Consider the following 21,497-nt stretch of genomic DNA (forward strand, 5'->3'; position numbering starts at 1 on the left):
TGCCCAAGGTGCTGTGACCCAGTGTGACCCCACTGGCGTGATTTACCCATATACAAAGTACACGCACTTAAAGTGGGCGCAGATATGCGTGTTGTTCACACAGCAAGTAAGGCACAATAAAGAGTGGCCTCACCCCTGACAAGACAAGGAGCCTTTTCTGTGTATTGTTCAGACACTGGGCGTCATCAGTGAATAAAAATACCCCTTGCGCCCTCCCTGTACCCGCACCAGCGAAAAAACGAGTTGAGCGAGTATGGCTTGGAAATCATCCGCATACATCCTTGAATAAAAAAAAAAAGAAAGGCAGAGAGAGATAGAACAGAGAGAGAGGGAGAGAGTTTCCTGCAATGTCTTTACGCACAGGACACCCATGCAGACTGCTGGTCTGACTCAAGTCATGAGACAAGAAGCTACCAAAAGACCCTCAATGAGAACAGTGAGGGGGATGTGCATCGAGACTGAGCTATAAAAAGTATGAGGAAGGGGTTAGAGACACAGCAGCCACATCTGCCAACGAAAGAGACAACAAGCTTCAGTATCGTAGGGGTTCTGAGATTTCAATTCTCGCCACTGTCACGTAGGTAAATGTAACTTTTATTCGAATAGTTTAACAGCCTCGTGGAGTTGCCACATTTCCTCAGATGTGTCATAACTTCTCTGTCATAACTTCATGTTAATTTCCTAAGAAAATATTTACAGTTTGAATGGGACAAGTTCTTCAACGTCTCAAAAACGCACAAGTAAAAGTTCAAACTTGTAAAAGTCGAGCAGGATATAACCTCTTCAGGCCATACCTTAGCACAGCAAGGCCTCCGTTTTCCATCTCTACTCCATCTGCAACTGGGTCAAGCTCTCCCAGCTCAGTCAAGCCTCTCCCTCGCTCTCTCCCTCTCTTTCCCCTTAAAGATCCCACTAGTTCTCTCTCCTCCTGTCTTCTCCACTTTGAGCAACAGAGAGTGAGAGCGCGAGTGCAGTGAAGAAGCGCTTACCGGCCTGGCAGAAGTGTGTCTCTCTCTTCTCGGGCCAGTCTCAGTCCTACCCCTGCCTCCCTGCCTGCCTGCCAGCCTCCGTGTCTGGACAGGACCCTGCTGTGGAGCAACTGCAGACAGGGGAAAACTTCCGAGTGGCCCTGGTTACATAGGCAAGCCCTTGCCTGATCCCACACAGGCAGACACCTACTTACAGCCCCCCCCCACTGCCTCCCCTCCCACTCCTCCCTCTCCCCCCACCCCTCTATTTTCAGCCCACTGCTCTGGCTTCACTTCCCCCTCTGCGATTGGCCTGACAGCTACTCACTCACCACACCTCCCCACTGGGATAGGCTGCCGGCTGTTCCCTTTCCTGTATGGCCAAGGGCAAGGCACTCTGGGATGTGGAGTTCTTCCCAGCTACTTCACCTGGTTCTAGGCCACCGCTGTGGAACTACAAGTCCCAAGCTGTCCACTCTCGCCACCCCCACACCTCTGAGCCTGCTTCAACGTAAGCACTCTGAGCTGAATTATACACTACAGTGTGTTGCTAGCAGGATGCCAGGTATTAAAAGTACAGACCAGCCATCAAGCGGGGGCCAGGCGCAGAGCGAAATGAGACAGAAATTAGCAGCTTTCCGAGACTGAAACCAACCCTGCAATATTGACATGCGACGAGCCAGGCTGAATAGTATAAAATAACAGCAAAACTTGAAGACTGTTGACCTAAATAAGACTTTTTAACCAGTGTGAAATATTCCAACCTAGCAGGAAAGAGGCAGCAAAAAATAATCCATAGCCCCAAAGCTCTGACACAAGTAATCCATCACAGCCGAGTCCCTGTGTAATGACAACAAACCAAAAAAGTAAAGCCTGTCACATGCCACTTCTACCTTGTCCCATAGCATTATTTTTGGTTCCTCCTTCCTCTCACACTGTCCCACTCCTCCTCGGCCGACCCCCCCTCCTCCTCTCGCCAAACTCTGAGTGCTAATGCCTGAAAGAATGGAAATAAAGTTCGGCGAAGATATGGCAATACATAAAAGGTGAGTCAAACGAGGCAACTCTGCAGGAAAAAAGCAGCTCAACTATTAAATGCTTAGCAGCCCCCCCTCCCAACCAGCCCCTGTGCTCTTTCTGCCCCCCTCCCTCATTCCTTTCTCTTCTCCCTGTGGTCGACAGGCCCTGGACAGACGTGCAGAGGGACTGGGGAGGGGGGTGTAGGGTGTAAACTCACCTGCGATGGCCGTGGTGCTGCTTGTTGTGGCTTCTCTTATCCCTCCTCTCCTCTCCTCCTCTCTGGAGCTCTCTCTCCCTCTCTCTCTTTAGCTGTCCCTGCTTCTCAAAGCCCCGTATGCGCTAAACAGGCAGCAGCAGATCAACTCAATTCCCTTCCTGGTTTCTGGAGGGCAAAGAGGTCCCTCCCTTTCTCTCTCTCACTCTCTCTCCCTCTCTCGCTCTTAAAGAAACAGCATTCCTCCCTCACCGGCCTGCTCCACACCTCTCTGGGGAATACAGTATAAAAAATATATATATATATATTACATTACCACAAGAGAGTGGAAACAATCGTTTCACCATCAAAGCAGGTGACAGGGTGCGCAGAGAGGCGTGGATGTCTTATCTTTCTGAAAGTTACAGTCAGCCCACTGTGACACTTACAGTGAGGCGAGCATGTGCGCTACAACTATGATCGCAAGACGTCCTTTTTTCTTTCTGAAGTGGCTGAGCGCTACAGTCACACCCACTCAATCCCATAGCTTGAGGTCATGGAGTCCCACCCCAGAAACAAGCCTTGGCACATTCCAAAACACTCAGGGTCTGCCAACAACACCCCCCCACTAGACACACACACACACACACTGCTCCCTCACTTACACACAGCTCACAATATGCACTCTCTCAAGGGTCTACTGTCTCCAATGAAAGGTGCCACTATTCGCTCACCTACACTTGTCACACTGGGGGCCAATTTGAATCACTCAATCAATTTCAGACGTGTCCACTTCACTTTTAACCTCAATACTAAACCAATGAATGGGCTTAAAAGATTACATAGCAAAATGTCTCTAAACACACTCACCATCTGACCGTCAATCAACACACACAGCAACTACATGCTATTGGTGGAGCCATCATCATAGAATTCTCCAGTCTATACATAAATGAGAAATCAAGTATCTTAGTCGTGTAAAAAGCAGACACTCCACTATTGATAGGATGTAAAGAACCCCAAAAGAAGCAACATAGGCAGTTCACTGAAAAATTCAGCAGAAAGCAGCACCATGTTGTACATGTTGTCCCTGTTGCGCAAAAACCTTGCATCCCCCAAAAAAAGGCTTCACAGAAGAAGAAAAAAAAACTTTTGAATGGAAGTCAATGTAAAAAAACTGATTCCAGGTCATTTGGGAGCATTTCTCTTGGTCCATTTATCATGAAATTCAAATACAATGTAAAGAATAACTGATGGATTTAAATTACGCCAAAAAGTTTGAAAAAAAACGGCAAAAATGGAGAAGCAAGGTTTTTGTGACAAAGTGAATTTCAAGATGCAGTGTCTGATTCTATACAGGTCCAAAAGCCCCCTACCGCAGACAGGGTATAAGCAGTTGTTTAGGGCCCCAGGGTATGTGTATTTGTGTACTTACAAATTCCTGTAAAAAGTCTTACTTTTGTCTAATGTTATTTAGATTTGTGTACATATACTGAATTTTAGACTGTGTTTTCCTCATAATTGTACATGTTTAATGAAAATAAATGAATAAATTAAACATTTTTTCTCGCTTACACTCAAAAAAATAATATAACTGGGGACACTTGAAGCCCCCGCATGTCCAGAATTGGCCCTAATTTCAATTTAACCAATTCTAGTTATCAAACACACACAAACACAAAACACTCCAGTTCCCCTACATAACAGATTGATAAAATGTTAATACATTTTTAATGTTAAAACTACATATTTATTTTAGGTAACATTAAGTATTAACAACTCTAACAACATATTAACAACATTTCCATTTCCTTATGAAAAGTGGCATTACCATGCATAGGACCCCTTCAATGCACTTTTATAAACAATTATTTCACATGTAAGTGAAGTAGATAAAAGCTAAATATAAACAATGAGGGCTAGAAGTGACGTGGACACTTATTTTGAACCTTTTAAGCCGAATAATATCAGCCATAATATCAGTCTGACAGGTCATTTACCTGTCTGTCTTCTTTTTCAATGAATTAACTTACAGAAGCACAGCAATGAAAGTACATATTAAAGAACATACCATAAAATAAGCATATCATAAAATATACCCGTTCTTATTACGGTCGTTAACTTTAGGTTCACACAGATGGCTTCATTTATTGTAACTAAAGTCATCCGTTTGCTGAAAAATATACGTATTTCCTAGACCCTTTCAAATCTACAAAGAAAAGGGACCCAATCTTCAAGAACTACCCTTCCCATGGTGTAATTACATAAAAAGTGTTCAAATAAATTGAATAAAACAATAAAAAGATAACCCAGATCATTAAGTATAAACATTCCTTCACAAATAAGTTTTATTCTTGTATTAGAACCGTATTCAACACATTTCATATGATAATAAAATGACTCCCATTTTCTCTACACCAGAAAAAGTCAAACAAAATAAAACAAAAACAGAAAAGGCTATTTCCTTAAGACTGCAAAACAGTACCACCAGTACTGTACATATAGTTTCATACACATACGTGTGGCAATGCATTCATTTGGTCGGAGATGAATGCCAGTGTATGATAGCAATACAGGTCCAACGTTAGCGGGTTCAGTCTCTCAAAAGCATCACAGTCTGAGGATCATCTTCACTATTCATTAGACAGTTCAAAGTGATACTTGCTCTGCCACCTTAGTATGAGCGTCCGTCGACGTTTTGTCGAAACCCAACCCCAGAATGTTAAAGGAGAAAGAAAGACAGGCAGCCAAGCGCCATTACCGCCCAGCAACCTAGAGCCGATCAGCGGGCTACTGCGTTTTTCTCTACATCAGCCGCCCACTGACGACTGGCGGTGCGTTTATAGTCGTATCTGTAGCCGTGTTTCTGTGTAAGTACATTTTTCTTGCATAGTACACGTCACTTTTTAAAAGAACCTGTTATGTACCATGCAAGTTCTCGATTCATTTATATTAAACAGAGCTTGCTTAGCATGTACAGTTTGTATGCATTTTAATGCAAAGGTCTAGGGAACCTCAGCTATAATGTGGCGTGTCCTGGTTTTTTAAGTCTTTTGCGTACTCGGGTAAAACAGAAATATTCAAATTCAAAATATTCCATGGTGAAACTCCTTCCAGTGTCAATATAAACCAAGAGTTTTAGATAATAGAAACAACTCAAGCATTAGATACAGCCATGAAGAAAACCATGATTTTGGGAATAAAAGAAAAAGGAACATCAATGGCCATCTGTAAAACTCACATTATCATGCCCAAATAGCTTCAGAGCAACATAAACTACATTTCTCATGGCAGACTGAAATAACAAGTACCTTCCTTAAGCTAAAAAGTGTCCCGTTTCTGAGGAAAAGGGATATTATAGTTCATCAGTTCATATGTTCTTCAATAGTTTTTTAAGCTCTTGAAAAGCACAGCAGTATGCCCTCAAAACGGGCAACATAACCGATGTCTGGCTAGCCAAATATGTTGGCTCTGCAACGTCTGAGGCTGTGCATTACCTGCAGACCTGCACCCAAGTATAAGTGAGTAGGCAGCTTGGCCTCTTGAGTTCACTTGAGTAACTTTATGGACAGATCTAAGAATTCTGTCCCAACAAATGAAGCTGAAGAATGAATTAGTGTGATCCGCTGTAGCCCTCTTTGGTTTGCAACACTGAGACACAAACTAATTAGCAGAATAGGCATGTGTCTTAAACTGAAACATGTACTATTTGACCACTGTTAAGTGTTTACGGTCACTGTGTGGTGCTTAAGCACATGATATTATCAATACATCTTAAAACTATAGTGAAAATATATGCAGTATACAGTACAGACCCAGGTGTTCTATGCCATACCTGAAACACTCCTGATTAACTCTGCTCTGAAAACTCATGTCGGTGTCCTGCTGAAGCGAAGCAACAAAAAACCTGCTGACCATCTGAACCTGTTGTCTAAACGCGTTCAAACGGACAGATGTGCAAGCGGCGAAGACCGCCTCTCATAAGCCAGTACCTGCGGAAAGCACGGCAGCAACAAGAGAGAGTAAGCGAAGAAGGGAGCTGGGGAGAGGTGCAGAGGCAGGAGCCGGGCTTAACGAGCAGGAGAGAGGAGAAAAGAAACGCAGGAGAAAAAGGAGAAAGGAGGAGAAGAAAGGAGAGAGGTTTATGGTGCGAGCAGCCGGACTGCAGGGCTGTGCTTCACTCCGAGCTGCGAGTGGGAGTGCTGGGCTGGTTCAGGCCCATGGTTCTGCACAACCAGCCGGCAAAGTCCACCTCCTCCACCTCCGCACGCTTGATAAATGTGTGGCCCTGAGAAAAGGGAAAGAGGAGGAGGGTTTGAGAAACGCCTCACATGCACTTACAGACTGACAAATAATTACTAAAGAGTAAAGTAAGAAAAGGCAGTTATATTAAAGCGATGGTTCGGCCTGAAATAAGATTATCCCAAATGTGGTGGATCAGTCGTGTGTTCTAAGGGTGTAATGTTTTTTATACTATTTTCGATACCATTTTAATCTATGGAAAATAAAAACTGCATCACTGATACAGCCCTCAGTCTCTTCTGAGGGTTTCTCGTTTATCACAAAACCACTAACAGCAATCAAAACTAGGTTTCTGGGTAAAGTAAAGTGTATAGTGGGCAGGAAGGGAGAGGTAATAATAGGGGTAACTACATGGACAAAAGGATTAGGACACCTGCTCATTCATTGTTTCTTCCAAAATATTTAAAAAGTCCTTTTTCAGGGCATTGCTGTGAGAATTTGACTGCATTCAGCAACATTAGTGAGGTCAGGATGTTGGATGATTATCACCACCCCACTGGTGTGCATTGTTATGCCCCTAGTACACCCCCGCTTTAAATCTGCTTCAAAGGGCTTTTTGAGTGATGCCACAATAGAACCATGTTTTAATAAAGATGTCTGAGTGTAAAGAACCTTTACATTTGTAAGGAACTTTAATACCCAATAAGGATTCCTTAGATCTTTAAAGGGTTCTTCACACTCACACATCTTTATTACAAACATGGATCTTTCTGGAACTAAAAGAGGTTCTTCCATGGCATCGCTGGGAGAAGCATGTAACCCCCTTATTTTTAAGTGTGTGCAAGTAAACTGTGCACATACAATATTATATTAACATATTACGGCACACATTCAGGCAATTTATATTTTTGCTGTATCAAAATATGTGTACTGTATCAAGTTGGGTCTTTGTACTAGTACAGACGCCACAGTTCAGTGCAGGCAGTCGTATGGAGTATACATGGTATGTGGAAAGCTTTGGACGAAGTGTTCATGTGGTGAACAAAGATTTCTAAATGTCATGCAGAACCACATTTCACAGAATGGAATTATGGGAAGATTGTAGTGGATGTATATTATTGATATGGTCACAGTAGTGTTGTTGTCACTCTTCCTTCTCTCTCTCTCTCTCTCTCTCATGTAGAATGACTGACATATGTTCAGTCTTCTTTTCTTCCTTTATCCGTTTTTTCTACCTCTCACTATTGTGTTTGGGTCTGTTTCATACAAATGAAATCTAGGTTAGCCTTATGACTTTCCTTGCTTTATTTCCCCCCTGTTGTACCAAATTCGTTCTGAACCGTGAGGTCCAAACTGTAGTGTGGACCAAACTTTGACCTGTGACTGTGATCTAGAATCAAGACCAATGTAGTGTACTAAATAAGATTTGTTGTGCAGTTTTTCCATTGAAGACACAAGTCTAATGTAACATTAGAAAATGTAACTGAAGTCACCCATTAACGCTGCAAAACGAACGCTTAAATAATCACACACTTGCCGCAAACAGGGTCAAGATATGTCATCTCAAATGGACTTGTTTATGAGAGTTCTAATAATGTCTGACATCTGTAAAAATGTACAAAATTACAGACACAACTGAAGTTTCAAGATGTGCTTTTTGCATTTTTACAGAGATCAGTACATTAAATTAGATTTATGGCTAAACCATCGCTTTAAAGTTCTCAAATCTCAAAGTAAGACTTATTCCTGGGACCCAAAGTTAGCACTGAGTCTAAGGATGGAAATGGTTTAAGTTGAAAATGAAAATGAATGGGTCACTTTTTTAACAATCCATCCTTATCTACAGTCACCAGAATAAAGAAACGAGACAACAAGCACCATCAACATCTTCAGGTCAGCTCTGTCAGCAGGGTTCTTGATGAGGCTGTGAAACAACAAACAAAGTCAAACTCAAAATCCCTTAGGTGGTGAGGAATGTGACCTCGAACTTAAATCCTTTTTATCATTTTTAAAAATAGATGACACACAAAAGCCTGTACCTGGCTTTTTCATTCAAGTGTGAGATCCCATGTCTATGTGTAAGATTAAGACAATACAGGAAAGTAAAGGAAAATACTACCAGCTAGCCACCTTGCACAACATCCATCTATGGAAAACTGCAGGCATGCAGGCAAGGCAGAGGCTGTGACACGAAACAGGACTCACCATTTTGTCACAAAGTCCTGGAAATCTGAGGTGAACACACCATGTGGCAGCTTAGGTGGGGGCTGTGGAAAATGGAGGGATAGAAGGAGAAAAAGGAAAAGAGGTGAGATCGAGGAGCTCTGCAAAAAATAAAGAGTATGAAAAACACAAGGAACAAAGTTGTGTACTAAGCATTTTCTCTGACCTCATTGACAATGTAGTCCAGTAGCTCAAATATAGCCATGGCCGGCCTGCTGTCCATTCCATGTCCTTTGGGGAAAAGCATTTCACATGAGTCAACTAAAATGGCTTATATTTCATGGCCATAGTCTCTATAATATTCTCCAAGGTAGAGAAATCTCTGCGGAGTGCCCTATAGATAGCAACACTGGTATTTTACCTTGAATGGGAAAAAAAATCTTTGTGATTAGGAACATGATTTATCATTAGAGTTGCAGGCAACACTAAGACCTTCATATAATGCTCAGGATCATACCTGCTAATGCAAAATTATGTGTAAATGTCACTTATGGGGCTGCAACAATGAGTCGTGGAGGTTTATGGAGGATTATGATGTGACTGTGGAATAAGCAAACATCTTTTACTTAAAATAAAATAACTTTCATATTATCCTCACAGCCATGCAGACAGATTGCAATACACTACAACAAGTACTGTAAACAATTTGGCTTCTATTGTTTGACTCTGAACCATTAAAAAGGAACTGCTAGTCTCGATGGTGGCAATATGACGAGGCAAAGTGTGAGGATTGGGTAATTAACCAATTTAATAACAGCTAATTACTTCAAAATAATTATCATGTCAAACAAAAAAACGTCTCTATTTTTTGTCGATTCTCACTTTGACATAATGTGAATCTGGCAGTTGTTTCACATATCAGGTCCAAATTTCAAATTGAATGGACCAATAGAAATGCTCCAAAATTACTTGGAACAATTAATTTTTACACTGACTTTCATTGAAAGTTAAGGTTTTTTCCTTCAACTGTAAAGTTGCCATTTTGCACATTTAATTCTAAGTAGCCCAAATTGCTAATCAATTATTTCTGACGTCTCCACACCTAGCACAACTTCATAAAATGCTCAAAAATGGGAGGTGCACTTTTTACCGTGCGGCAGAGGGCGGTGCTATGACATCATTCTGTCAGTCACCCTAACTTCAGTAACCCAAATACAACCTGTGCACACCTACAGCTGATGGAACGCACCTTCATAAAATGCCTGCAGCACTTACTCTCATGGTAATTATTTACTGAGCAATTACTGTATTAAAGTCAAAGTCTAACTTAACCTTCCTCAGCATGGCATCAAAAGAATTTCAGAAGAACCAAGATGTGGTCTAACCACTGATGGGTCGTCCTGGAGGCCTTGGTCTCGGAGAGGTGCTGTGGCCCTCCGTCCCGGCTGCGTCTAGTACGGGTCGCCCGAATATGGCCTCCAGCTCCTTGGCGTCGGGCGGGGGGATTGGGTAGCGGCCGATGGCCAGCTCTACGAGCGACAGGCCCATGCTCCACACGTCCGACTGCACAGAGTAGTGAGTGCCCTGGAGTCTCTCCGGCTGTCGAGGGAGGAAAAAAAAGGAAAACAGTAAAAAGCGCGTCAAACGCGGGAGTGGCACGCCCAATGTGGAGGAGTGGGCCGAGCTGGCAGCAGCTGCCTATGCGCCCCGCACTACGGTGCTGGGCATGGGCTCAGGGCCTGGCAGGGGTTGGACCAGGAAGGTGGGGGAGAGGGAGAGAGAAAGAAACAGAAAGAGAGAGAGAGAAAACTGACTCACCGACATGTATGAGCGTGTTCCCACGAAGGAGTTGGCCATGGAGTCGATGAGCTGGCCGCTCACACCAAAGTCGCACAGCTTGATCTCGCCACGCGAGTTCACCAGGATGTTGGAGGGCTTGACGTCTTCAGGGGCCAAAACACGAGAGACACAGAGAGTGAGTGAGAGAGAGAAAGAATGAGGAAGAGAGAGAGAGACCAGGTGAGATGGAGGGATGAAGAGGGATAAGAGGAGCGGGAGGCTAAGAGTGCCAGGGCCCAAATCCCACCACCTGGCCTTCAGCTTCACTCCAGTCCTCCTCTTCCTCCTCCATGCCAAGTATTCAACCAGAAAAACATTTCACAAGCAGCCTTGCATTTACCAGCCATACTTAGCTAGCAGAACGCAAAACTGCCCCTGATGGCAGACACGAACACCCACATTTTCACCTCCTTACTGAGTGTCAAATAACTAGAGATGTGCTGATACAACTAGAGGTACTGGTCTTAATCCTAGAAATAAAGCACTCTATATGTTTTAGTAAAACGGCTATTGGTTTTTCATATACACACATATTATATATAATTATACATAACGGGGCCAGTTAACGTTATGGTAATGTTTGTTATACATATATGTCTTTATTCAATCATATGCATGAATTTAATCAAACATATATAGACTAACCTTATATCTTTATATACTCACTTTCTGTGGAATGTGTCTAATCAAAACCAGCATCTCCATTGTAATCATTTATTTTATCCATTTAACCATTTGTGTACAGCTTTTATGAGCATTTATGGTTTGGTTTTCCAGACAGAGATTAAGTCTAGTCCTAGACGGTATTTCTCTTTCAATGGAAAAAGCCTAAAAGCCTCAATACTTTTCTACATTTACCTCTCTGTGCCCTCTAGCTAATTGCTAAACAAGCAGGTCTGCCCCTGCCCTTGAGACGGAACAAGAAAGGGTCTCCAAGTAAACAATTCTATAAATGAGGGTCTGTTATGTTACGTGTATGGTTGCCAGCATATACCCATAGCCAGATATGTTTGGGTAAATGGCTTGACGATGCTTTAGTTATATGGAAACCTCAGGAAGGAAAGCACAGAGAAGTGGGCGGCCACAACCAGGTCAACAGGTGGATATAGTACAGAGGATTCAGACACGGAAAAACACTGGAAATTGCAGAGAAAAACATCAGTGCTTGAAGAGTGGTCTGACTGGCTACATTCAAATCAGAGGTCAAGAAGAGCTTATTTTTGATACATTGACTGTGACACAGGTAGATCCAATGGGGCCCACTGAGGAGTTCTGAGGAGTTAGAGCTGAAACTGATGATTGCTGTATTGGAAAACAAAACTGTGGAGAACTAGAGATGACAAATTAACATAGAATTCTAAAAAAATATTAAATAATAAGTAGCTACATGCAAAATGTAATCCTATGTAACTGTTAGAACAGTGGAACACTACACAGTTAGGCATCAATTAACAGTTAGGCTACAGTAGATTACACTTAGTAGATTATCTGTGGGGCAGTGCGACTGTCTCAGCAACTCTTTCACAGCTTTAGTGTTTTGATGGCTCAGATCAGTCGTAAAATGGTTTCCCATAGGCATTCACAGCACAAATCTATAGTGGCTCTGCTATATTTGTGAAAACACCCATTTATGTTGTTTATCAGTATGTGGTGTGAACTTCAGCATGTGGAAAAGTACTGCTTGTTGTTGCAGTGTGAAGTTTCTCCAGCAGGGGGAAGGGGTCGCTATGAGCACACAAGCTGCTTTTGCATACATTTTTAAAGGAGCTTTATATGATTCAGGAGAACGACTGTTAATATTTGAACTCCACTGCAAAACACATCCATCTCCTCAGGGCTCCTTGAGAAGCCCACCCCCAAGGGTTACGACACTAAGCTTGCAGTTGTGGGTTAGCAAACTGTTGCTACAATTGCTGCTGCTAATCAAGCCAGCTGTGATCATCTATCACAAACATTCACAAACTAGACAAATAATTACTGACCCATTTCTGTGAAACAGAGAAAATAAGTCCACGTTACCCACCTATCAATCAGGAATAGAACTACCCCATTCTTTTTCATGCCATTTAACACTGGAGGTCTCTCTAAAGTCCAAACACGACAGCAATGTTTACACGTCTTCACCCTCGCCCGTCCTGCGAACTTGTGTTCAGCTTTTGTTCGTAAAATCTTTTCCTTTTTTGTATTTTTTCTCAGCCATCTCTCCTTGACAATGTGTGTAGTTCAACATGTAGCATGTGCCAGATAGAGACGTGTTGCTGATTGGCCGGAATAGAGTTGTAAGCTACTTTGTTTACCTTTTGTTTACATGGCCAGGGCTGAGTCTTTTTTCCTGAACAGCCAGCTAACCGCAAAACAAAGGGCACTGTAATGAAATCATGTACAGAACCTTTAACAACAAGCAAGGGACAGGTATTTAGCAAGACTTTTACAAACACCAAAACAAGAATAAAAGGGACAGGTAATATATTTTTACTGGAAATCTATTTCAGTTTGTGCACTATTGTAAATTAGTAATTACTGGTTACTATACATGCATCAACCCCTCTCCTTAAACTCAGCACTGTTTTATACCATAGTTAACATTCACATATCTTATATCTTATATAATACATATACAAGACACACCTTATATATACACTATATTCATTTCCCATACTTTCCATCACTCTCCCATGGCGGCTGCACTGAACTCGCATCACAATAATATGATTAATAGCGAAAGTTCAACAGACAATCATCTTCTACATTTACATCACCACCCAAGCCTTGGTAAAAGGACCTCCAACCACAACTGTTTTGATGTGGATGTTTTTAGGGGTGGTTGTTCGAAATGTGTTTTGTTTTTTTGTTATTTTGGTTAGCTGACAAATGCAGAACAAAGCCACAAAGATAAAGTCACAGAGAGGAGGCTAAAAACATTTCACATGGTCTGCCCCCAAAATCCTGCCAAAAACAGAAGTAGCTCAACTTCGAGACACATTATGAAAAAGGGGGTTATGATAAAGGGGGTCTTAGTTTGGTTAGAGAGCCCCTTTAAATGACTTTAAGCGTCTAGTTTCATGCAACAGAATGGGTATAGAAAGTCATACCAAGAATACAGACTTAAGCTCTTAACAAAACTGAGCATTTATCTTTTAAAAAAGGTAGTTGAGATTCTGTGAGCTAGTTCAAATAACACAGGTTTGCTTTCCTTACAAGCCTGCCAACTCTTCAGCGAATCCAGTCACTGTATGGATCTGTCGAATGCCACCAGGAGCAAACCTGAGTTTATTTAAAGAAGGACTGATTAAACCAGATTTTGAATGATAACTACAATCAATACTAAGCTTCCTCAAACAGAGGTTTAGAAATGGATAAGCTAGAACACAGACACATAAAATCACTACAGTATTATCATTTTTTTATATTAGAGTTTTGTGAGCCAGTAATAACTTTCTTTTCTTTTCTTTTTTTGTGTATAATTTTCACAGGTGCCTACAGCATTTGCACAGCACTGTTTGATGTGAATTTTATAGAAGAACAGGCTAGTGAAAGGTCAGGCCATCGCCCTTCTAAGTCAGACCCTTTCCATCAGAAGCCCCTCTCCAGCACAGCTGCCCACTGGGTAAGCTTGGAGGGACTAAGGGAGTGAGGCAGAGGGAATGAAAGGTGAAGCAAAAGAGGGAGAAGAAAAAGAACAGAGGGGGTTGCAGGGTGCGGCTGCCATGTAATCACATCTGAGAGGCCGTAATTACCGGTCAGGCTCCCAGACAGCTCACTGCTCACTCGCTAGCATTCTCTGCCACAACAGCACAACTACAGCCCTGAGTCTCCTTCATGAGCTCCTTCAGCTCCAGCCTGTCTCCTCCAGGGCCTCAAACAGCCCAACTGACCTCCAGACAGCCATTTTGGGACGACTCTTAGTCTCAGTTTTACACTCGGTCTCAAAAAAGCTGAAACGGCTGCCACAGCGATTCTGTAGCTGTTTATTCACACATTGTTGCTAACCATTTTGTTAGTGTGTTAGTGGTAACAGCTGCCAAATAATGAGAAGTCAATTTAATAATATTACTAAATAGTCACAGCCTGCCTTTTTCTTATATGGTCTTAGTTAGAATGAATGAGAATGTGCAGACAAATAAGTAGGTGCAGCAAATAAACTGTCCTTTAGACAGCATGATGAAGACCTTTTGTCAGGCTTGTTTAAAAGTGTAGTTTAACCCCTTAAATCCTAAAGGACTGTACATGGGCCCACACTACCTTACTCCCATAAATACATTAGTTCTATAGTTATGTAGTTATCCAGCAGATACTGAATAATCTACAGTTAGCTATGAGGTACTTAATATCAGCCTTGTAGTTCCAGCATAAAACTGACACTAAATCCTCCCACACAGCAAAAATGTCTGGAAAGAAAATGTCTAATTCCAATTTTTTGGGGTGAATCATTCATTTAAGTTCTAGTCTGATGATTATAAGAAATGACTGGTGGGGGAAAATATTTACATCAACCAAGAAAAGTCACAATGTAGAGGAAAAAAGGGGTGTATAGACATATAGCTTGTTGCCTAAGTTTACCCAAAAAATCTAATGTTTACAACAGGGAAATTGAGAACAAGAATGAACCAAAGGAAAGTGAATTGCCTGTTTGTGTGCAAAAGTTTAAAAAACATGTTTTAATTCCAGTTTAACTGTTTTAAGCTTTAATACTGTAATCTTCTGTGCAATCATTCTGAAAAGGTCAGAAGTTATGTTAAAAAATGGAAAAATGGAAAACCAGAATAAAACACACTCAGAAAAAGGAGTCCCATGAATGGATGGAAGAAAAAAGAAAAAGAATAAAGATGAAGGCACAGAAATAAAGCCTTAAACATTTGCAATGATTTCCATTTCTACAGCTTTCCAGTCAAAACCACCACACTTGCAGTGAATCTTTGACCTGCAGGCCAAAAGTTTGTTATCCAACTTTGTCTCCAACAGCTTCATGCCTGTTTACAATGATTCTGAGACCACTACAACAACTATGCGAAAAACTACTTTTGTTTTTCTACATGGCAATCAGACCTACAGTAAAGCACCAGACAGGATCCACAGAAATCAGGAACTGTTCCAATGTAAAGGTGCAACTCCTGACTGGCTTTGATGTAGTTTTGTATGCAGCAACCAAAGCTTTTGACTCTGAAGACTTACCAGTTCTACATATTTCATTGAAATAAAGAGTGAAGAGGGAAATTGTGTACAATTTGTGCTACAAGTTTGCCGTGCAATCCAAATAAGCCAGTGTTGTCCAGTTCAACTGATTTAGTATTTAGGGTAAGAGGGAAATTGTGTAAATTTGATTTTTTTGAGTAAAGTAAAACAGCTTAGTAAGTCTGGTTCGGGAATCATAAGAAATATGATCTGTGGGTTACTGTTGGTAGCTGTACATTTATTTGTGCCCCATCGCCACAGTTTGGGGGTCAAGATTCAGTGCAAGCAGTCACATGGAGAATACACGGCCTGCACTATGAGGGTAAATACGATAATTTCACAAGTATACATGCCACCTGGAAACCTTAAGCTGCAAGCTGTTGGATACTGTATGGTATTGTGGGAAGGGAAGTGTAGTGGTTTAGGAGCATTGCTATGGAAACTGTAGACTTTTGAAACCTGGGTTAGTCTTGTGTTTTTTCCCCATTGTACCGTACTCTTACTGACCCGTGGAGTCCAAACCGGAGTGTACACACATATACAGATATTTACATACACACGAATCTAACAGCTGTCCTTTACATTTTGTCATAATTTCATGATGAATGAACATTGCCATTGTTCAGAAAGCTTTTTCCTTCTCCTGTAAAGCTGAGAGCAAATATACTACCAATCAACACTCACTAATGAATATTGTGATACTATGAGATATCTACAGGACTAAAGTAGCTCTATTAATAAGATTTTCTGCTGTAGCAGTAAAGGGTTGACTAGCGCATGTACACACATGCAGGTTCATTAACATCAGCTTGGAATGTTGCTCTGAAACTACCTCTGTGCATGATTTGGTGCTTCTCTCGTAGATAGGCAAGTCCTCTGAGTACCTGGTAAAAAAAGTAATAAATTAATCAATCAATAGAGAAATAAATAAATACAATTAAAACCACATGATAATATAGTCACCCTTTCCTTACAATTTGAAGAGTATTCCTTATTCAGCATTACATGAGTTAAACAATTAACAGAGTATTAACTTATTAGTGAATAGTGTGGTGCATAAGGGTGTGTAAAATTTCACACACCTTTCATTTCATGAATGATACCAATATTGACTTTCAGGAAGCCAAGCCACTATTTATTTTAACATTACGGACCTGTCAGTGGGTCCTCAATTGCAACACTACATATCTTTCAAAGTAATTTTACAGTGGCATTATTTTGAATTATTTTATTTTATTTTATTATAATTCAGTAAAATCCCTGCTAAAAAGACAGGAGCGTATAGAGGCTAAGTCAATCATTAACTGCAGAATGCTGAGGAATATATTTCACTACAGAAAATGTGTCACACACATCTTAAAACACATCTAAATCTCTGTACCGAAACACAATGTGACAAATTAAGCTGAAATCTACAGGCGTGGTAAAACATGTGAGTAATTAAATGTTAGTTTGAGGGTATCTATGAATAGTATGCAGCATATTAGTGAATCCAGCAGAAGAATATACATTGCAAAGTGCTGCTTGCTGGCCACAACACATAACCTGTTTGCATAATTACAGCGTAATTACTATGATTAATGTATCAACATTCTTAAGCATTAACTTAGCATCATACTTAAGTGGCAAAAAAGTTTCGTTCACAGTGCAACAATGGGTATAAACTAGGGGTTGGTGATATGGTAAAAAAATATTACAATGTTTACATTTTCATGATAAGCGATATTTATCACAACTCACTTAATCACAGAAGAAATGCATCAGTAGCAACAGATTCTAATAAAATATTATTCTAATACCGTCCCAAACTTAGTACAGGAATTTTTACTCAGTTACAACCATCTACATTACTGAAAATATATACCACATCTATCATATAATTCCAATCATTCCTTTTGTATCTCTGCTGTCCAATGAAAAACAAGCATCTCCATTTTTGGACGTTTTTAGTTTTCTCCATCCTCTAAACCCTGTAGCTGCCCTGTACACTGCACCGATATTTCTGGACGACTGGACCAATAGAAACGTTCCAAACTGACTTGGAATGAAATCCTCCTCCTGTACTGTTGCTGTTTTTAAATATATGGTTTTCATTGGACAGCGACGATATACTTGTGTATTTTTGGCTTTTCTCTTCAGTTTTCACCCTATTTCTTTTACCAGGGGAACAATGAAGAATAAAGAAATTTGAACAGCATAGTATGCTTTTAAGTACTGATCAAATATTACATTTATCACCTCTTCATCTTTATTCAGTCTTTAAGTAAATAAACCATATTTTAGGGAGCTTCTGCCTTGGGATGTTCACTAACAAAATAACACAGTGTTTGCTTGACAGCTAAGCTGCCTGTAAAGTTGACACTCTGCAAACACACAGACAAAAAGATGATTCACAGCAGTCACCACAGTTGCAAAACAATAAAAAAAGGAAGAAGTTCCATGCTGACTGCTGTCACAGTTAATATGAAGAAGCAATTAAGACTTACCGCAATGCTAACTTTCCCCAGGATTTCCTCTGGAATTCTTCTAGCTTCTTTTAACACCTGATCCAAGGAGCCTCCGTCCTGAAAAAGAACAAAGCAGAAAAATGTTAGCCTGCAAAATTAAAAAAAAAGTCTAAAAAGGAGAACTACCATCTCCTTAATTTCACAAACATCAACAGTTCTGCCTTAGTAAAGCCAGTCACGCAATTAAGTGTAGCTGTTATGTAGCGAATCGCTCTTCAAATCCACTTCTTTGGTTTCACAATACAGTTCTTTCGTAAGGCAATGAGGCATTAGTTACTGTGTTTCTCCTTGAATCCAGCATCCTGTATTTCCCCGAGACTAAGACCTGTTCAGATGTCATGCACAATTACACTTATCTACGTCCACTCACTCACCATGTGCTCCATGCAGATACTGATTTCTCCATCACTGTAGAAAGCTCCATAGAAGCCCACGATGTAAGGTGAGTTGCACTCGTGCAGCACCTGCAGCTCCCGTATAATCTGGTTCCTGATGGCCAGTTTGATTTCCAAATGGATGAGCTGAAGTAAGGCATGAAAACTTGGGTCACTCTGGTTTATTGGTGGTCTTGTAACCACATGGATTCAGCAGGTCGAACATAAGCCCCACAGGTAGATAAAGGTGTAAAGATTTTAACCCAGTATCCAAAAAATAAACAAAACTACATGTTCGAACCAGATGCACATGTTCTTGCTGGCATTTCTTCTAGACACTACCGTCAATCATCAAAACTAAGCCTGTGGATGCATTTTAAAAGAGTAAGTGGGCAAAGGGGGGCATAAAACAACTGCTTTTTCGCTTAAGTTGCTCATAGAGCATAAAGGAGTTGTGATGATTGGGGGGGGGTATACATGCAGCTAGTGTCCTCACCTTTCTGGCCATGACCAGTCTCGAAGGTTTGTGGCGGACTTTGTGGACCACTCCTCCGTTGCCCGCTCCCAGTTCGCAGATGGGCTCGAAGTCGTCATCTTTGAGCTCGCCCACCTGGGCTTTCTGGGTAAGGAAAGCCTCAAGGCGCTTTCTCTGCTGCTCATCCAGGTCCAACTCCCCTAGTTTCTTCTGCAAGGCCTCCAGGTTAGCTCTGATGACCCATGAAAACCACATCCTTACAGAGCAGCTCTTAAAGCAATCTAAGAAACTCCCAGCATGATTAACTTCTACACTCACTCTGAAGCAGCATCAATGTTGGTGGTCGGCTGGCTCTCTCCAGTGGGTGTTATGTTGAGTGGGCCGGGTCTTTTCTTCGGTGCCATGGCTGAAGATGTTGGTACAGGCGGCAGCTGATTATTTTTGGACACAAACGAAACAACTGTTGAGCGTCAACTCGGTCTACACAGGGTTCAGACTAACTATCTACTGTCTAGCTAAGTGTCATGAGCCGTCAGGAGAAGGTGGTAGCTATCTAGGTTTAGTCTGAAGAGGCTGTCATGTCTCTTGGCCGTTAATATGTCACACAGCCCGGCGGGTAAGAGTAACGTTAACGACGAGAAGGCGACAGAAACTCCTGCCCACGTACACGAGAGGGCATGTGGCGGTCTGAACCCTCACAGAAGCGCTTTAGCCTAACAAACGTGAGGACGAACGTGTTGCTGAACACATGCCACTAACCGTTAATGTAAGTGTTGAGCTAGCTTTAGCAGTGAGAGAACCCCTGCCTGCCTGCCTGCCTCCCTGCCTGCCTGCCTGCCTGCCTGCCTGCCTCCCTGCCTGCCTGCCTGCGCACACAGCTCAACCAACGGCAGCTCGGGCCTCGGTTCTCGGTCCTGTCCTGCAGCCGGAAGAGTCCGCAGCAGTAAATGGGTCTCTGTCGATGCGGTACCGTCCTCAAATTTGCACCGAAAATATAAGAAAGTGCAAATTTTTTAAGGAAAATTTCAGTTCAGGAAGCAGTTCTCCAACCACAGAGGAAGCTTTCCGTAGCGTCGCGAGATTTCATTCGCCAGTCATCGCGAGAACATAGCTTGGCAGGTCGTGTAAACGTTTAGTTTATTGACACAGAAATTCAGTTTAATTAAAAAAAAAATTATTATTACTGATATTCATAAAGTTCACATCGATTCCTAACAATAATATGGCATAATAGCACAATTTGTAGTTTGATCAATAGTTGGTAGCTAGTGTCAAAAGGTCATGATAAGGGACCAGTGCAAATGCCCCACAGTGACCTGAAATAGCATATTTTTTTTTACCTTGACCTTCACTGAAAGGCTACCTTTTAGGAGAGGCACAGTTTTTGCATATCAAGGATATTATCGCTGCTTAAGGAACACGGATCAACTTAATATTTCATTACAGAGAGTGTAATTAATCTGGTTTAACTGGAGAAGTGCAGCATGGAAGAGTATCTGAATAGTATTTTTTGTAAGAATCTGTCGCATCTGATGTATTTTGTCTGTGTGTATCGCAATAAATATCGCAGATCGTATATATTTTGATAGAATATTTTTTACCATATCATCCATATATAGACAGATAGATAGATAGATTCCATTAAATAGCTTATTACTGACTTTCTGACATCTGAAAATAAAGTAAAGACATAATTTAGTTGTAAAATGTTCCTACAAATGTAGGAATTTAGAAAGGACACTTTCTCACAGCACTGTGTCCATGTGACATTTGCATACATTCACACTATCACTATGTGGTATGTGCCAACAATTGGCACCGCTCTGGTTTTGGGCCTCGATTTTAATGTAATTCGTCCACTTTTCCAGTGTTGCTGCTATGTTTTATAGTGGTTTCTTAATTTGTACACACTGCACTTTTTCCACCTCCACTGGCTATTTCAGGCTGGTTATATCATTTAGCAACCTACCTCTCAATTACACAAACTCATTCAGCTGAAGGGGGTTTTTAATGTAACACTCAGTAATAAAGATCAGGTTCACTGTACACTGCTACGAGCTGGTTTTCAGGAACAAACCAGTGCTGACGGCAATACATAAAGCTAACATGAAGCACATACCTTTAGTCAGTATTCCATTTATTTATTATAAAAACAGACTCTCTTTATTTCACCAAGTATATAATACACCTGTTTAGCTAATGGGTGGTGTAGTGTAGTGGATAACAACACCACCTTTCCTATAGCAGATTAGGTATTGATTGCCTACCTGTGTCACATGATCAATTACAGTGTCTCTTGATATAAAAGTGATATAAAAGTGTCTCTTGATATGAACATTTCCCATTGCCATTTTCTCAGACTTTTTCTTTATCTCCAGTACATTGTAAAATGTCCACCACTTCCAACAGTATCTCTATGAGCAAAGTGGGAGGAAACTACACTATGTAAAGTGTCATTGCTGTCATGCACAAAATGCATTATATTATACATAATTAATGTAATATAATAACATAATAGCTTAAAGCACTGTCTAAAAATTCTTC

General features: G+C 41.2%; 1 protein-coding gene across 1 annotated transcript; it reads right to left on the bottom strand.

The window, feature by feature from the left end:
- Window positions 1–4,498: 4,498 nt before the first annotated feature.
- On the bottom strand, window positions 4,499–20,034 carry map2k2a (mitogen-activated protein kinase kinase 2a). The gene is made up of 11 exons (XM_072660670.1): window positions 19,272–20,034; window positions 18,975–19,185; window positions 18,479–18,625; window positions 18,084–18,161; window positions 16,430–16,481; window positions 10,405–10,529; window positions 9,972–10,185; window positions 8,813–8,877; window positions 8,629–8,690; window positions 8,302–8,347; window positions 4,499–6,469 (listed from the first exon to the last, which is right to left on the bottom strand). The coding sequence occupies exons 1-11, from the start codon at window positions 19,355–19,357 to the stop codon at window positions 6,359–6,361; spliced, it is 1,197 nt and encodes a 398-aa protein (XP_072516771.1). The 5' UTR covers window positions 19,358–20,034; the 3' UTR covers window positions 4,499–6,358.
- Between the last annotated feature and the right edge of the window lie 1,463 nt (window positions 20,035–21,497).

This window comes from Salminus brasiliensis, chromosome 17, assembly GCF_030463535.1.
Source record: "Salminus brasiliensis chromosome 17, fSalBra1.hap2, whole genome shotgun sequence".
Classification (NCBI taxonomy): domain Eukaryota; kingdom Metazoa; phylum Chordata; class Actinopteri; order Characiformes; family Bryconidae; genus Salminus; species Salminus brasiliensis.